Raw genomic sequence first — 18005 nt, forward strand, 5'->3', positions numbered from 1 at the left:
GGAAGATAGGTGACAGGTGGCTTTCAATGGCACAAATGGATGTTTTTTTGTTTTTTGTTTTTTTTGTCATAGAAATTCAGATTTACGATAGGATGACAGAAGATAGAATCAGATTCATGGACAGTGATACTTTTGATGAGCTTTTTGATGTGTTTGTGTGTGTGTTGTATGTTTGAGTGAATTTTTTCCCCTATGAATTTTCACATTAATTCCTTAGTCCTAACACCTGTATAGATGCTATTTTGCTGGTCTTTGTGTATATTTTAGGGTTTTTTTTTTACATAGGTCTAATCATAGTATGTCCTCAATTATGTATTCTACCTTTTCAACTTCATATGATGAACACATTTTACATGTAACTATATAATCTGCTGAAGGTTTTAAGTAAGGCAGGCATAGTCATTGCATAGTCTTTCCAATTTGGGAATGGTAGCTTTTATAAAAGTGTATATTTAAATTGTAGAGGTTTTATTATGTTCAATATTAACTTGACTTACAGCGTCTGGGAAACTGGTATAGGCTGCATCCAAAGGTTTCCCTGAAACTCCTTGTTCCATTAGTCAAGTGGAAATGTCATAACTAAATAGTCACTCAGAGTTTTGTCAATATCTTTCTGGGCTCAGTGGATAATATGTGACCTGTCACACATGAGGGATTCTCTGTGGGCAGGGATGTATCCCACAACCCAGGCAGGAATGAGGTATTATTCCAAAGGGTCTCACTGTGGGTTGCCACTGCAGCTTGGACAAGGCACAGAGATAGAGAAGTCAATCGGCTGCCTGTTAGATTTGTAGGGCTCTGAAAGGCCAATTTGCTGGGATTAACAGAGGTCTGGCTTAATAAATGTGTCTGCTTGCCTAATAGATTTAGTAAATGAACCTTAAAATACTTGATTTAATTTAGCATTGCGCCCTAGATATCAGTAGCCAACAAAGAATTCAGGAATCCTGTTGAGTGTTCCAGGTTTGCAAGGAAGGTGAAATCAGCCATGATGCCATATCAATTGATGAAAAACAAAAGCAATTTGGAAAACAAAATTAGCTCCTGCCTCTTCCCTAGTATGGAAGCTTGTGGTCTGCCATCTGGGGACCAAGTGTTCCCATTCAGCACTATTTGCTGTGACTCAGAGCCCTGACTGGCTGGTAGGATAGCACACTCTCTCCCACCACAGATGGCATTCCCTTTGTCCTGCAGCCCTGCACCCTTGTTTGGTCCCTGGATCTCCTAGGGAAACAGCCAGATGGAGAGAAGATCAAATATTCAGGGACAAGAGGAATTTCACCACTCTCAAAAGAGGTGCCTTTGCCTGACAGATTGCAGCTACCCAAGTCTAAGGTTACAGGAGTGTGTAGAGAAAGGAAGGGGGCACAAATAGACCACTGACAGCTAAGGAAGATGACAAGGAAGTAGTGAACGTTTCATGAAGAGAACACTGTTAAGGTAGAAAAATGCCTGGTGATGAGAGGTGGGAAGATGATAGCTGAGGGTAGAGAACCAAAATGGAGGACAATAGAATATAGCCACGATCAGAGAGAGTCATTCATGGAATCAGGAAAAGTAAAATCATATTGATTGTTCCTTTCATGTTTTCTCTCCCAACATTTTATTATGGAAAACTTCAAATATACACTAAAGTTGAAATAATTTTACAGTGAACATCCATATACCCACCGGCTGTAGCTACCATTAACATTTACTATGCTTGTTTTATCACCTGTCTGTCTCTCTGTTCTGTCCATCCATCAATCGATCTTAATTTTTGACTTATTTCAAATTTAGACACCAATATACTTTGTCCTCGATGCTTAAGCTTGCAAGTCATTAACTAGAGTGCAGTATTTGCTTCCCCATGACAGTGTAAAATGTATCAATGATGAAATGCACAAATCTGAAGTGTGCACTTTCTAGGTTTTGACAAACACGTTCACATGTAACCCAAACTCCTGTCAAAATACATAGTATTACCATCACTCCAAAAAGTTCTCTCATTCCCTTTCTTAGTCAATACTCACCCCCAATCCCCAAAACCAACTGCTGCTTTGTTTTCCATCATAGATTAGATTTGCCTGTTCTAGAACTTCATCCATATGAATTCTTTTATGTAAGGTTTCTTTCTTATAGGTTTGGGATTTATCTAGGCTGTTGTATATATCAGTATTTTTTTCCTTTATGTTCATTGTGTGAATACACTATGGCTTTTTTATTATTTTCCTATTGGGGAGTTCCTGAGCTGTTTCCATCTTGGGGCTATTATGAATAAGCTTCCATGAACATTTTTGTTTATTTGTGGACATACGTTTTATTTTCTCTTGACTAAATTCTCAGGACTGAAATTGCTAAGTCATAAAACAGAAAATGGTACAATTACTTTGGAAAAAATTGTTGCAGTTTCTTATAAAACTAAACTTTTTCCTAAGTTGTTGTGTCATTTCACAGCCCACCAAAAAATGTATGAGAGTTCCAGTGGCTCTGCATCTTTATTAATGTTTTATATTATCATTTTTAAAGAAAATTTAGCCATTCAGTTGGGTATGTCCAAAAAATATGACTAGGTAATGAAGCAGTTGAAAGTCTCCTAACAGATAAGATGGAATGGGTTGACCAGTAGGGACTAGAAAGTTTTCCAAAAGCCATTCATCAATCCTCTGTATTCTGATTGTTGAATAAGTTCTCACAGCTCTTCTGACCCAAAGCTTTCATTTAACAGATAAAGTACGAAGGCCCATAATGGGGACAAACTTTGCCCAAGGTAATTTATTACAACATTAATTTAATAAAGCCAGAGTTTCAAATCTTTGTTCTTCTTACACTAGAGATGGCAGTTCTGTGGTGTACATATTGTTATTCCATGGTCATGGCCAACACTGGTGTATTGAACCCAACTTGACTTCAGCTTCCTTCTCAACACAGGACACTAAACACCAACCATCTGCCCATGGGAGTTGACATACATCACAGAACCTACTTGCAACTGATTCACTGTTTTATTCAGAAGGCTGTACCTTTGTGTATATTGTTGCTGAGTCTTAATACTTGAACTCTGGGATCTGTCCTTAAAGGAAAGAGTGTATCTATTTCTACACTCACTTCTTTCATGTAGCAAACAAAAAAGAAAGTGTGTCACAAGCTTAGGGCAATATCTCTAATCTTGCCCAACTCCAGCTATCTGCCTGGCCATAAAATAATGGAGTTACAGAATTTTATTTTTATTTTATTTTATACTTTATTATTTTATTCTATTCTATTCTATTCTATTCTATTCTATTATTTTATTTTTTAAGTTTTAATTTAAATTCTAGTTACCTAACATACAGCAAAATATTAGTTTCAAGCATACAATTAAATAAATTGTTAATTTAAATTCCAGTTAAGTAACATACAGTGTAATATTACTTTCAAGTGTACAATACAGTGACTCAACACCTCCGTGTGTTACTCGCTGCCATCACAACAAGTGCACTCCTTAATCCCCATCACCTATTTAACCCACCACCACCTCCCTTCTGGTAAAGCATCAATTGGTTCTCTGTAGTTAAGAGTCTGTGTCTTGGCATGCCTCTCTCTTTTGTCCCCCCTGTGCTCATTTGTTTTGTTTCTTATATTCCACACATGAATGAAATCATATGTTATTTGTCATTCTCTGACTGACTTATTTTACTTAGCATAATACTTGTGGTGCAATGGTAGTCTGTCTGAGTCCAGAATTTTAAAGCAGAAGAAATCAAATTATGTTTCAGAAGCCCACTTGAAAATTGTGAGCTAGAAAGGAATTGCAGTCTTGCCGCAGAGACACTGCCTGAAAGCTGCATCTTTGAGCCTCTGCAGGGCTCTGACACACACATCTAGGCCATGTCTAGTTTAGAGTGAATGCGTGTGCTATGTAAGTGCTGACCCACACTCACCCCCTTAAAGAGCTGCTCTATGCATCCCCAACTGACTACATTCTTGGTCTCCATCCCATTGTTGTCCTGACATACAGAGAGGAGAGGGAGTCTGCTCATCTGTGTTTGTGACCTCTCTTTAAGAGCTGCCTTACAGCAGCCTTCTCCTGTTATGTCTTATCTCATAAACAACAGGAACTTGGACAGGCACAGGCTTAAGATGACCACTGAATAATGACTCTTCAACCTCGGGATCTTCATTCTTCTCTTTGATAAGCACCTAATTATATCAAGATCCTAATTATCAGGAAAATAATATAATTATTCTGTTTGTATCCTTGGGAAGCTCCATATGTTATGAAAATAAAGCAGAAGAAAATAACTAAAATGGTCATAGATGTGTATGTTTATATGTTTTCCAACCTACTTAAAATGCTAGGAGTGCCTGGCAATGGAAAACACAGAATAAAACAAAAAGCCAGTGATCTGACCATGCATCCAACTTACATATATATTCTACTATATGAGGGCAGTGTGCCAATGATGGAGATACAGAAGGATGGGGATACAGAGGTAAATAAAGTGTGATCACCTCCCTGAAAGGTCTTATAGTCCAGTGGCATATAGGAGAAAATGCAGTTGACACAGAATATTGGAGAAGAGAAATAAATGATCTGTTTCCAGAGCCAGCTGGAATATGTTACTAATGTTGCTTCTACTTGGCCCCTGGAGAAGGACCAGAGTGATGTGCAAAATCCAGAGTGTCCAATCTTATCTTCATCTTTCAGGATTACATGTTACAGTCCATTTCAAGGATATTAGTACTCTTCCTGGATACCGGCTATAATCACAGTTTTTGGAAGCTGTGAAAAGTCATTTTCTTCTTCCCCTTTTCAAGTGAGGATCTCTTGGGGATACACAAATACTATGCAGATTTGTGACAGTCTGAGATTTATAAGAAAGGAAGAAAATCTGATATCCCACAGAGGACTAAGTGGGTATTCCTACTCTTGTCTTTCAGCCCCTCATCACCCTGGATAGCAGCATTTCCTTCACCTTCCTGGCAGAGGGAACCAACAGCATCACTGTCCAGGTGGCTGCTGGAAATGCCCTTATTCAGGACACGAAAGATATCGCTGTTCACGGTAAGCCCTAAAAATTGTTCTGTGATGCCCCCTCCTGCTCAACCAGACCTCTCTGCTCACCCTGATGGCAATCCCTGACTGCTTTGGAAATTCCGCAGGCTGGGAAAAAATTACGTAGGTCAACAAGTTTTCCAAACACACTTTCTACCTTGTTCCTGAATAGACACTGAGGTTAAGAGAAACTGGCACAGAATGGCATAGAAAAGCCCTTATTACTCCCCTAGAAGTAACTGCATCACATCCTGACAGGGTTCTCATTAGACAAAGACATATCATAAGTGGAAGGACACCAAGCTAGAAAGACTATCATAGAACCATCTATATCTGATGTCCTGCTGAAGTATCTACAACATGTATGCATCACCTACCATTTGTGGCCATGGGCACCGGTGATCTCAAAAGAGGAGTCATGGCCCCTGACCTTGCAGAACTCATAGATAAGTTACTGAGATTAACTACACATAACCAATTGTTGGAAATTCTAACATCCTTGGCTGCAAAGGCTCAAAAACAAGACTAAGAATATGAGGGCAGAGCTAGAAAGAAGAGTGGTAAATAGGGCTACCATGCTGTTCTCAATCCTGGAGAACCATTCCTAGCTATTGAATTTATTTTAATCACATTTTCTTCTAGCACCATCCCACACAACCTCCCCCAGGCACCTAAAGACTACTACTATACCTGGGGTTTTCTAAAAGGTTGTACTAAGGTATGTGATCCTCTGACTCAGACCATATTTCTTCAGCCTCACTTCAGGTGGGTGCCTTTTCCTACATCTCTGCAAATTTGATACTCTGGCTCTCTCATCAGGCAGCTGGAAGCCTTTTTTAAGCAAACATTGTTATTGAAGTGTACATTTTTTTAAATTTTTTATTTTAGAGAGAGAGAGAGCAAGTGTGAGCCAGGGAGAAGGGCAGAGGAAGGGAGAGAGAATTCCAAGCAGGCTTCACACCTAGTACAGAGCCCAACACAGGGCTCAATCCCATGATCCTGGGATCATGACCTGAGCTGAAATCAAGAGTCAGATGCCCAACTGACAGAGCCACCCAGGTGCCTCTATTGAAGTGTAGATTTAATGCAGAAGAGTACACAGATCATAAGTGTTTAGTTTCATGACTTGCCACAACATAAACAGACCTCTGTATCCATCAGCCAAATCAAGAAACTGAACATGGCCCACACCCTACACACAGGGTTTCAATCTAGTCCCCTGACAGTTTCTAGGAGGAAGGTCACAGGAAATGAGGGAGGGCAAGTGACAAGTTTCCATTCAAACAAGCACAGGTTGTAAATACTTTATCGTTGGCTCTACATGATACCGCCGACGGTAACAAATGCCTCCTTCTTCTGGAGTTTCTTTCATATTTATCTTTCATTTCAGTTAAGATGCTAGGAACTCTTACCTGGTAGGAGCACAAGTCCACTTCCAGTCACCAAGATCCACCTTCTTTTCAGAAGCCAAGAAACACACTGATAGGAAGGAATTTTAGTTGAGGCCACGTAGAAGACTGGACCCTTTCCCTAAAGCACAGTGATCATGCCATCTGCTAATCCACCACCCCTCTCTCAGCCCCACTCACACACCCTCTCTCCTTGCAGAATACTTCCAGTCCCAACTGTTGTCCTTCTCTCCAAACCTGGATTACCACAACCCTGACATTCCTGAGTGGAGGCAAGATATTGGCAATGTCATCAAGAGAGCTCTGGTTAAAGTAAGTTGGTTTTATCTTTGCTTACGTGTTAGTGTATAAAGAAAAAAAAAAACAGAGTGTCTGGTCTAGAATAAATTTTCATGGGTTAAAACCACCATTCTACAGTTATATAAGAATTCTCTGTAAAAAGAGAGACAAGAATCAGGAGGGTAAAGCAAGGATGGAGGGAAGTGGGGACAGTGGAGGAGAGACACACACACACACACAGATGGGAACCAGTGTTTGAGGATGGGAATTGGCCCTGTCTGTATACCAAATTTTTCTAAGACAAGAGCTTGACCCCTTTAATGAACTAATGGATGGGGGCACTCATTGAATCTATACAGATATTATCATTCACTAGGCTTGTTCTTTGCCCACCAAAGGGGTTTCTTAACCACATATGTGGACTCACAAGACTACCATTGGCTATACGTGACGATCAGAAGGCTACAAGCCAGAATAAAGAACATACCTTCAGGGTAATAGAGTTCTAGAGTTAACCCAAGGTCATACTGGCCTTAGAGAGCTTTGAAAGGGTTCTGTTAACCCTTTTCTCAGAACTAGGCACTAGAACATAATGATGAATACAACATGGGTTTGCAAATGCAGAGATAAGTCTAACATGATTAGTTCTATGGCAGAGGCATGGTCAGCATTACAAAAGAGCATGACGAAAAGTAGGATTCACTCTACCCAGACAAATGCAGGATTAGCACATTATTTGTGATTTGATAAATACTTGTGAGCTATTAGGATGGTCTTTGCAGGGAATACTTGAACTCTGTTTTAAAGAGCACATAATGGTTAACAGAGTTTGTGGTGTCTTTCAGGTAGAATGAACAGTATGTGCAGGCCATGGACTATTGAAAGAGTAGAGCATATTGGGGAAATGATAGAGTTTAGTGTAGCCAGTCTATAGGTTCTAAGGCAAGTATGACTAGACTTGAGCTAGAATGGTTAGGGCAGCTTGTGAAGCATCACAGAAGCTAAAAGGGGTCTGACATACATCTGGTAGGCAGTGGGAACTGAATTTTCTTATTTAAGCAAAAAATACTGAGAATAGATTCATTTATATTCAGACCCTCATTTTGGTAACAGTGCAGAGGTTGGGCTGCTGAGGTAGGAAGTGCATAAGGTAGGGAATAAATTTCACAAAAGATGACCAGTTAAAAGAGTGCTATAGTTCTCTAGACCAGAGATAACAAGATCTTGGAGAGGAAAGATTCAAAACCACTTAGGAAGTTGAACAGTAGAATTGATGACTAATAGAATATAGTGTGAATGAGAGGGAGAGAGAAGCTTTTTGATTCCAAGAGGAGAGGGGTGATGGCCTTGCCCTTAGGCCATGTAGGAGAAACATGCTTGAGGAACGGTAATAGTATGATCTTGTATGTGAGTTTGGAGCACATGAGGAGCAGTTGGGTGAGATAACAAGGGGAGTTGAAACTATGGATCTGAAGGTCAAGTGCATATTCCCCCTGAAGGCAGAAATGTGGAGCAGTGACTGTGGAGGTGATTAGGCCCCCCAGGTGACTGGGATGCAGGGCAGACATGAATGCCAATGCTCCCCAAGGCAGAGGAGGACAATCTAGGGAAGGACCTGGAGAAGGAGCCAGCAAGAGAAGAAGAAGAAGAAGAAGAAGAAGAAGAAGAAGAAGAAGAAGAGGAGGGAGGGGGAGGGGGAGGGGGGAGGGGAAGAAGGAGAAAGAAGAAGAAGCAGGGGGAGGGGGAGGAGAAGGAGGAGGAGGAGGAAGAGGAGGAGGAAGAAAAGAGAGTGATTTAAGAGAGCATTCCTATGGGGAGTTGTCTACCAGATGATCTTCATCTGAAATCTTTTTACAAAAACATTTTTCATAGAAAGGGATGAAAATGCCCCTGATCTTATGTGCCTATTCACAGAAACATCCACAATTCTGTTGTATTTTATATGATTGTGTTTATTAAAAACATACTAACTTTTTAATAAATGACTTGGTAATTGTAATAATACTAGTAAATAATAATAATCAGACATGTTGATTGATGCCTGGGTCTTAAATCTCAGGAGGATCTGTCCCTCAAGTGTCCCTTTGGATGGGATTAAGTGAATCTAGACAGATGGGTCCAGAGTCTCTCCAAGGTTGCTAATTGACTGATACCCCCTGAGACCACTATTCCCTGGGACAAAGGGTCAGCCCAACCATTGGGTGATCCTCTGTGCTTTGCCCTCCAGAATGGTCTCTGGAGACTTGCTTCCCCTGGCTGGTTAGTATGAGGCCTTCTTGCCCCATAGACTTGGACACTAAGACTTTCAGCTACTTCGGGTCATGCGTCCCAACAGGAAACGGAGATGTCTGGCCAGTTCCAAGGGATCCTCTGTGTCTGGTAGACTCTTCTGGTTTCTGATTGCTGCTTGTTAGTTCTCTGCAAGTTGGTGCTCTCACTTTTATCACATCCCTGGGAATTAACTCCAATCTGTGAGCCTAGTCCCAAATAGGAATCAGAGCTGAGCAAATGGAATACAACCCCTCCACTTCTATTCAGTCTAGCGACTGTTTATTGAGTCTGTACTCTGCAAACATCATCAGAATAGTGAGCTAACTACAAAGACTCCCAGGAATGTCTGAGTTAGCATTCATAAGAACCTCTCAGGGAAAAGCTTATACCAGCCAGATATATTCATGTCACAGGTGAGATGATCTAAGTCCCTGAAACTTGGTAGACATGGTATCTGGAAGTGTTGGCATGAGAGACTAACATGGAGGAGGTCACTGTCAGTGGATATAGTCAGGGGAGACTTCTTGGAGGAGGCAGGTATTTCTGACAAATCAAAAACTACCCTATTTGGATTGGCAGCAGAAGAGGAGGTGTTCTGGATAAAAGACCTTCAGGGGACACATAGGAAAGAATAACCATACTCTTTTCCAGGGTAGGGGGAGCTCAGAGTTTTGTTCTCTTCAGGAATTTGCCTCCAGAGAGGCACTTAATTTTAAGTTTTTATCAAAAAGTAATATAATCCTTTTATTAAACACTCAGTAATAAAAAAAAGTTTCACTCACGATCTCAGCATCTTAACACAACTTTTAGTATTTTATTTTGCTTTTTTACTCCTATACATTTTTATTTTTATAGGGTTGTAACCAAAGAAATATAAGGAAATAGATCAGAATGCAGCTATCATAAGTGTTTTTCCATGTTGGCTGACTGTACTAATTATCATCGTAATGGTAAAATAACGTTCTGTTGGATGATTATACCATTATTTACTTATTTTTTTGAAAATTCGAGTTTTTCTCTATTTATTTGCTATTACAAATAATGTTTTTCTTCCTGTGTGTGGCTTTTTCTATATTTTGGATCATTTCCTTAGGACAAACACTCCAAATTACAGTTACTAAATGAAGGATCTGAATATTTTTATGGCCTTAAAGTAGTCTTTTGAAAAGCAAATCAGCAAAGTGAATTGATTTGTAGGGCTGGCAGCAACAAATGAGGGAGCCTCTTAAGCCTCCCGACATTAGTGATTTTAACTTAAAAAAAAAATCCTGCTTTTGTAAGTGAAATAGGGTTTCTTGGTTTTTTTTATTTTATTTTTTATTTGCATTTCCCCACATTTGCTTGTAACCTCTTATTCCTTGTTTGCATTGCATATCCATGTTTTTGCCAGAAGCTCTAGTGCTCGTAGTGCAGAAAAATGGAAAAGAGGGGAGGAGCTTTAGCCACTGTTCCCAGCAACCAATATTTTGAAAATCATCATAGTATTTTAGTTTCAGGATAAATGCATGTAAGAGCCAAAGGAGGTAGTGAAACTAATAATAGCACTTCTAAGGGGAAACAGAAAGAAAGCCTAGAGGAATATTGGAATGTGTGCCTAAAATGCTGTGTTTAAAAAACAAACGTGAGCCTTACACCCATGTGCACCCTGCTCCTTGTGGTTGACTCGGGGAGGCCGGTTGCTCCGGGGCTCCACTCTGTGGTCTGAACGTCCCTGCAGGTAACCGGTGTCCCGGAAGACCAGATCCTAGTTGCCGTGTTCCCTGGTCTCCCCACTTCGGCAGAGCTCTTCATCCTTCCCCCCAAGAACTTGACGGAGAGGAGGAAAGGCAATGAAGAGGACCTGGAACAAGTAAGTGACAGAACACTTGGCCAGGACACTTGCCTGCCCCCCACAGTCTGAAGGCACACAGTGATCTTTCCAGCCACGAAGGGAGGGGAGCTTTCTCCCATAGGCCCAGCAGCCTGTGGGTCTGCACAGCCCCCAGGGCGGTGCCAGCAGCCAGCCTGACCCAGAATTAGCGCGAGTGCACAGACTGGAACATTCAGTGCGCAAGAAGGGAAAGCGTCCCTGGCAGCACTCATTCCAACAGTTGGCATCCCTGCAAACTTACTCGGGTCTCCCGCCCAGTGACCTGGCCTGGGGGAGACGCAGGAGGGGGAGGGAGGAATTTGAGTTTCCTTTTCTATTTCTAGGAAAATGTGCTTCTTGTCCTTAAACATCCCGGTCAACCTAAGTTCTGCTTCAGGAGAGAAAATGAACTGCTTCTAACCATGTTTCTTTGGTGAGAGATGGATTGCTTCATCTTGCCTTGACTAAGGCAGCAGCGTGTCTGAAGGGATGGTGATTTACTGTCCTCATCAAATGGGCCTGTGGCTCCTGTGATGGGCACACCATTCTTGAAGTGAAGGGGCCGGTTTTCCCTCACTAACCTACTGCCCCCGCCTTCCTGTGATGCTAAGTCAGGAGAAGTAAATGAAAGTGAGAATAGGGGGCACCCGGGTGGCTCAGTGGGTTAAGCGTCCAACTCTTGGTTCCAGCTCAGGTCATCATTTGTGAGGTCGAGCCCTAGGTCGGGCTCTGCACTGACAATGCGGAGCCTGCTTAAGATTCTCTTTCTCTGCTCCCCACCCCGCTCATGCTCTCTCTCAAAAATAAATAATTTTTTAAAGTAAGAATGGGCTTCTAAACATCAGCACAAATCATGCGTTTGCTCCCACCTGAGGACATCTTCTCTGTCCCTATACTACTCACCTGGCCATCCCCTCCTCCATACGGCCATCCACAGTCATCCTCCAGCTGCACAGATACCAGCACAGTCCATTTCTCTGGAAAATGCAGCAGATCCTTGCCTTGTAGGGCTGCATATCGAAGTTGGCCAGAAATAAATTCAGCTTCTCAAAGCATACATCACTTTTACAAGACCTCTTTATTCTGAAATAGCAAGTGGCATGTGTGAACTATATTTGGAAGCTACAATATCCATCCATTTAGATAAATAGGTAATTACGGTGATGAATAGCAGCTGTGATATTAAGGCGCGTACAGCCAGATAAGAGTTAGGGACAACAGCCCAAGTCGGCCTCGGCTTTCATGTGGGAATTACAGAGTGATTAAATCGATGTTATGTGTTCCGAGACTTGCTAGGGAAAAGTAAAGAGGAAAAATTATCCCATAAAAAGAAGGCAGCTTCTGCTTTGATGTCTGCCTTCAATTGTCTCCAAAAGAAAAAAAAATAGAGGAATGGGCTGGGGACATATATGCCTACTTTAGTCCTGGCAGGGGTGTCTCTTCCCTGTGTGTGTTACTTCATTAGATTAAAGAACTAATAATGGGTTGATGTTCTTTCATTTCATAATAGGTTGTGCTATGGTGAATTAGAAAGGCATGGATGAACAAGCACTGAACCAGGAATTGAATGAGATATCCATGTCTGTTATCAACTGTAATTCACTAAGTAACTCTGGACATACTCTCTCTGTCTCACTCTCCTCTCCAGCCCAAGCAAATACCACCAACTACTTCCCTGGGCACAGAGGGCTCCCAAGGGCTGTGAGAACCAAATTGATGAAAATGTCCCAATATCCTGTCTTCTGATTGATTGTGGTCACTGTTTGCTTATTGACCCTGGTTCCTTACTCCACGAGGAAGCATTATTTCATTTCATGTCTTCCTGTGAAACTCTCTCTCTCTCTCTCTCTCTCTCTCTCTCTCTCTCTCTTTCAGATTGTAGAGATGCTGTTTAATGCTCTAAACCAAAACTTGGTTCAGTTTGAGCTGAAGCCAGGGGTTCAAGTCATTGTGTATGTCACACAACTGACATTAGGTGAGTGCCTGCTGGAATCCAGGGGGAAATGGGAAGAAAAGGGAGGAGATAATCAGCAGACACTTCTCCACAAATCTCTGAAAATAGCTTTGAGGGCAGGGCTCTTTTGTGTAGTGATGGTTACAAGAAAGATTAATCACATCTTTCTTGGGGCTTCCTGTCAAGGTGGCAAGAAGACTTCATTAGAAGTGGCTTTGCTATTAAATCCCTGTATGACCTTGGGGAATACCTACAATGTTCTTAGGCTTTGACTTGGTTGGTTGGTTGGTTGATTGATTTTTAATCTGCCATGGTCAAAATTATATATAGTCCTCAAGGTTTCTTAATTTCTATGATTCTCAAATTCCATGAATCTTGGTTGGGAGGTCAGATCAGGTAATGTAAAAAAAAAAAAACCCTTTGGTTTACATCTGGTAAGTCTAAGTTGATACAGAGACAAGCTCTAGTGATTGATTCGTAAAAGAAATTTGAAAAGGCATGTCCCATTGGGCATCCACTACTGGCTCTCTGGGAGAGCCTATTATAGCTCTTATTAATATAAGACTTTGCAGATGTGGAGGTTCCAGATGTGCCCACTCTGCAGTGTTTTAGCAAAAGGAGTATAGAGGAGGGGAATGGAACACTGCATCAGTTTTCAATTGAAGGTTCCCAATGGGCCACCCATCATTATGTCAACAGGCACTCAGGCTAAGAGAAAGAACATTCAAACCCTCCTTCTACTCCCCTTAGCTAGACACACATTGCTCACCTCATACCAAGAACAGTAAATGTCCCCAGGCAGAGTAGAAGAGTTGACTTGTCCCAAGAAGCTGTGATTGAGGATACTATTTTCATCATGGAAGCCAAGCTTCCCATGCCCGGATAGCACGCAGGGCAGGGCAATTGGAGATTGGATATGAGGATGAACATCAGCTGGACTCCTTTCTCCAGTGGGATCTCCCTCCATGTGGTAGCTTCCAAGTGAGCCATCTTCTTTTTCCTCCTAGCTCCATTGGTGGACTCCAGTGCCGGGCACAGCAGCTCAGCCATGCTTATGCTCTTGTCAGTGGTGTTTGTCGGCCTGGCTGTATTTTTGATCTACAAGTTTAAAAGGTATGCTCTACTATCACTCAGTTTTGATACTGGGGCTAGATTCATGGGATCTGGTTCTTCCTATAACCAGAGTTCCTACACTAATCCTAAATATGTGAAATTGATTCTCTTTGAAGTTTTGTTTGTCACTGGGGGACAGCAGGAATGGTGGAGGGTCCAGGAAGGAATAAATGGGTTTAAGAATCTGAACTCTATCCAATTAACAGATATATAGAGTTAGGAAGGTAAGGGGTAGCCTATGAAATCAATTCTTTTTTTCTCTTCAAGAGAAGTGGAAAGATTTTTCAGACCTCACCTAAATTTCTTAAGTAAAGTCTTGGATATTCAGATATTTTCTGCCTCTTAACACCCATTGAGGGTGATTAAGCGGACAAAATGCAGCAGAAATCTGGTGCACACATGGACACACACACACATGCATGCACGCACACACACACGTGCTTTCTTACCTTGTGTTGCAGCCACCTGGTCTTTCTGTGTAAATTTGCATGCTAAAAATATTCAACCTTTACCCCTCTCCCTCTTTTTCCTGTGTCTGAAGGGCAATTGATCAGGCAAACCAAACTTCACATGTATTCAGATATTACTTTTGAAGGCCACAGGAGAGGTGACATAACAGGATACTTATTAAAACATGAACTTGAAATCAATAATGCTGTACCATTATTTGAATAGTATAATACTTCTACCAAGAGGTGTCCTGGTTAAGAGCATGAACTCTGAAAATCAGATAGACCCAAGTTTTACTTAGTATTTGTAGCCTTGAGCAATTGGATTTGCCTCCCTAAGCCTTAGTCTCTTTATCTGTAAAGTGGAGAAAACAACGATACTTAATAGGCTTGCTCTACAGTTGAAATGTAATAATATCGATAGCTGGTACATACTAAATAATCAAAAACGCTAACCTATGATAGATAACAGATAACATGCCTTCCAAAGGTCCCTTCTGTGTCACCAACTGGCGCATGGTCGGCTCGCAAAAGATTGTATCAGTGGCATAGAGAAGTGCTTCATAGAAATACTGGTTAAAGTGAAAACATCATTAATTATTCTGAAAGGAAAATTTAGTCCTGAGAGTCTTCCTGGCCCCTGAAGGTAATGCTTTTAGATTTTGAAAGAAATCAGCAGGAAAGGTGCTTGGCTCCACCCTTTCCCCCAACCCTCTTTAGCTGCTCTCTAGTGGATTCCTCAGGCTTAAAAACACCAGTTTTACTCAGTACACATCTCAGCAGGAATCCTTCAACACTGTCCTCCTTCTGAAGGAGGTTTACCTTCCTACCCAATTAATAGACCAGTATGTCCTCTTGGATCAAGACATGTCAACCCACCTGCCCATGTTTCCTTTGAAGAAGGGCACAAACCTTCATATCACAAGTAAAGAGCGGGGTGCCTGGGTGGCTCAGTCGGTTAAGCGTCCGACTTCGGCTTAGGTCAAGATCCCGCAGTTCATGAGTTCAAGCCCCGTGTTGGGCTCTGTACTGACAGCTCAGAGCCTGGAGCCTGCTTGGATTCTGTGTCTCCCTCTCTCTCTGCCCCTCCCCTGCTCTCTCTCTCTCTCAACAATAAACATAAAAAAAAATTTTAAAAAGGAACAAGTAGAGAGCAAAGATCCCATATAGAAACAGACTAGTCAGGGAAACACCCATTTGTGGATGTACTTCACTTACATGCCCACTTTTATTCATCCAAGGATTTGATTATGGGGAAGCCTGATGTTTGCTAGAGCTGGAAGATCAACTAAACCAAATTTATCACCATCTGGCTTCTAGAGCTCCATGCTTGCTGAGGACAAGGGCCAGGTAGAAGTCCTGCAAAACGTATTTGTGTCAGGCATCTCCAAACTAAGGCAAGACATCTCATGACTTAGGAAGTTTTCTGTTCTCTTATAAATTCTACTAAACTCCCTAGACAGTCAGCTTATTAAAATAGGCATCTCTAAATGTGTACATTAGAATTCTTGAATCTCTGCCAGGTAATGACATCTCTGAATTACTCTACCTCTATAGTTCCCAAATATCAGCCAACTCTTTCTGTGTCCCTGACAGTGAATCATGAACCTAAAGCTACAGGAAGCAAACACCACTCAAACTGGATAAGCAGTAGAGTCAGTTAAGGTAACCAATCATCAGTTATCTTTTCTTTTCTAGCTACCTTTTCTGGAAGTTTGTTTCCCAATGCTCTAGCTCTTTGGCTGAAGGCCTGTTGGATTTTCTTTTATTTCTTTGGTCTCTTTTTCCCTCCACATCACCTGGAACTCCAGTGATGGCTGTATGGGAGGTGGCTGGCTTCCTATCAAGTAAAGGCCAGGTTCTTATCCGTTATTCCCAGAGACTCCTTTGTTTCTTTAATTACTGTCCAATAGAACTTTTGGTATTAATGATTTAAATGCACCGTAACCTGTACTGTCCAATATGGTAACCACTAGTATGGCTGAGAAACTGAACTTTAAATTTTATTTAACTTTGATTAATTTAAACTTAAGTGTCTGCACCTGGTTTGCAAACATTGAGCACATCGAGAGAAAGGGCAGTTCTGTTTCTGTTTCCAGATCACTGGCCATGCTGAGTTTTCAGACACAAAACTTTCTCTGTGTAATCATCAGCATTAGCTCACCAAACCACCTTTTCATTCCACAGACATTTACTGAGGGTTCACTGTGTGCCAGGCAGTGAAAACAATCTCAGTGCCCCAAGTGGTCACTTACCAGGGGAAGGAGAAGACAGCTACCATCAGCCTCAAGCTTCCTTTAAATAAATATCACCCTGTTTCTCACATATGATCTTATTCTTGGGTAGCTGTTTTCTGAAGTTTTAGACAGTGTTTTAGACAGTAATTAGAAATCATTATGACCTGGCTTTTATTTTCTGAAAATTCTGCCTAACAAGACTTTCTTTCTATATGGTAAATCTGTTTTTTGTTTTTGTTTTTGTTTTTTTTTCTGGTTATCCAAGAATACTTTTGAGCTTCTCCCACAGGCTCCTAACACTTACAGTTGGAGCAAACAAAAACTGAATTTTTTATGGGTGACTTGGGTTGATCCATCGTCCTTCTCTTATTAAAACCTATATGAATGTGGAGGCAAAGACATGCCCCTAAATCTCTTTATTGTTAACCTTTTTTACCTGCAAAAATGGGCCTCAGTCTGATATTCTCAACAGTCCTTGAAGTGCACGTGTTAAGAAATGAAAAACAATTTGACAATTTTTAAAAATTTTTTCTATGTTTATTTATTATTGAGAGACAGAGAGACACAGAGCATGAGCAGGGGAGGGTTAGAGAGAGGGGGGAGACACGGAATCCGAAATAGGATCCAGGCTCTGAGCTGTCAGCACAGAGCCCAACCCAGGGCTCGAACTCACAAACTGCGAGATCATGACCTGAGCCGAAATCGGTCGCCTAACTGACTGAGCCACCCAGGCGCCCCTGACAGTTTTTTTTAAATGTGCCCATTATGACATAAAATTCTTTCCATCCGTCTGTTGAAAATGTTGAAAAAAATCTGCCTGTTGTTTAGGGATTGCAAGAAAGTGAACATTCTTTATAAGGGAAAATTTTTCCAAATCCTCGCTGGTATCACTAGGAATGCAGGAAAAGGGGAGGCAGTGAACTCTGGCTGCAGCTCTGAAGTCCGCAAACTTGTGTGATGAGGAATAGTGTGACCGCCTCCAGCACCTAATAAATATTACAGTTGATCCCAGCGTTCATGAGTAATATGTACTTTTATGATTAGAAGAAATCTAAGTTGTTAGCTGCATGTCTATTTAGATAAGAAGAAAGTAAGGGCCAGCATGAATTTTTAATTATATGTATTTAGAGAGCCTGTGGTTTGCTGCCTCACATAGAATCTATTTATTTCAGGTTCTTGTAAATTATGTTAAGCTGGGTTAGACCAGTAGGAATCACAAGAACACCTCTCTTAATGTATGTAAAACAACCATGGAGGAAATGAGAATTGAATGAAAAGGAGTGGTAGAAACCACCCATGTTTCATCCCCATTTTTGGATCTTTTCTAACAAATTAGCTACAAGTAAATCTTATTAAATGCCCAGACTCTACCTCATTGGGGTTGGAGTGGGGAAGGGAATACAGAAGCTTGAAAATACCGCTGCTTG

The 18005-nt window shown here is 41.3% G+C and overlaps 1 protein-coding gene across 1 annotated transcript in view; it reads left to right on the forward strand.

Annotated features, from left to right (window-relative positions):
• Nucleotides 1–18005, forward strand: part of SORCS3 (sortilin related VPS10 domain containing receptor 3) — a 611532-nt gene that overhangs the window by 590892 nt on the left and 2635 nt on the right. Inside the window, exons 21-25 of the mRNA XM_047072705.1 lie at nt 4903–5026; nt 6626–6738; nt 10694–10825; nt 12701–12800; nt 13787–13892. Of these exons, the coding sequence (XP_046928661.1) occupies nt 4903–5026; nt 6626–6738; nt 10694–10825; nt 12701–12800; nt 13787–13892 (575 nt within the window). The remainder of the gene's footprint in view (nt 1–4902; nt 5027–6625; nt 6739–10693; nt 10826–12700; nt 12801–13786; nt 13893–18005) is intronic.

This window comes from Lynx rufus, unplaced genomic scaffold (assembly GCF_022079265.1).
Source record: "Lynx rufus isolate CCGP_SWC_20201006 ecotype Redwood Valley unplaced genomic scaffold, mLynRuf1.p SCAF_11, whole genome shotgun sequence".
Taxonomy (NCBI): domain Eukaryota; kingdom Metazoa; phylum Chordata; class Mammalia; order Carnivora; family Felidae; genus Lynx; species Lynx rufus.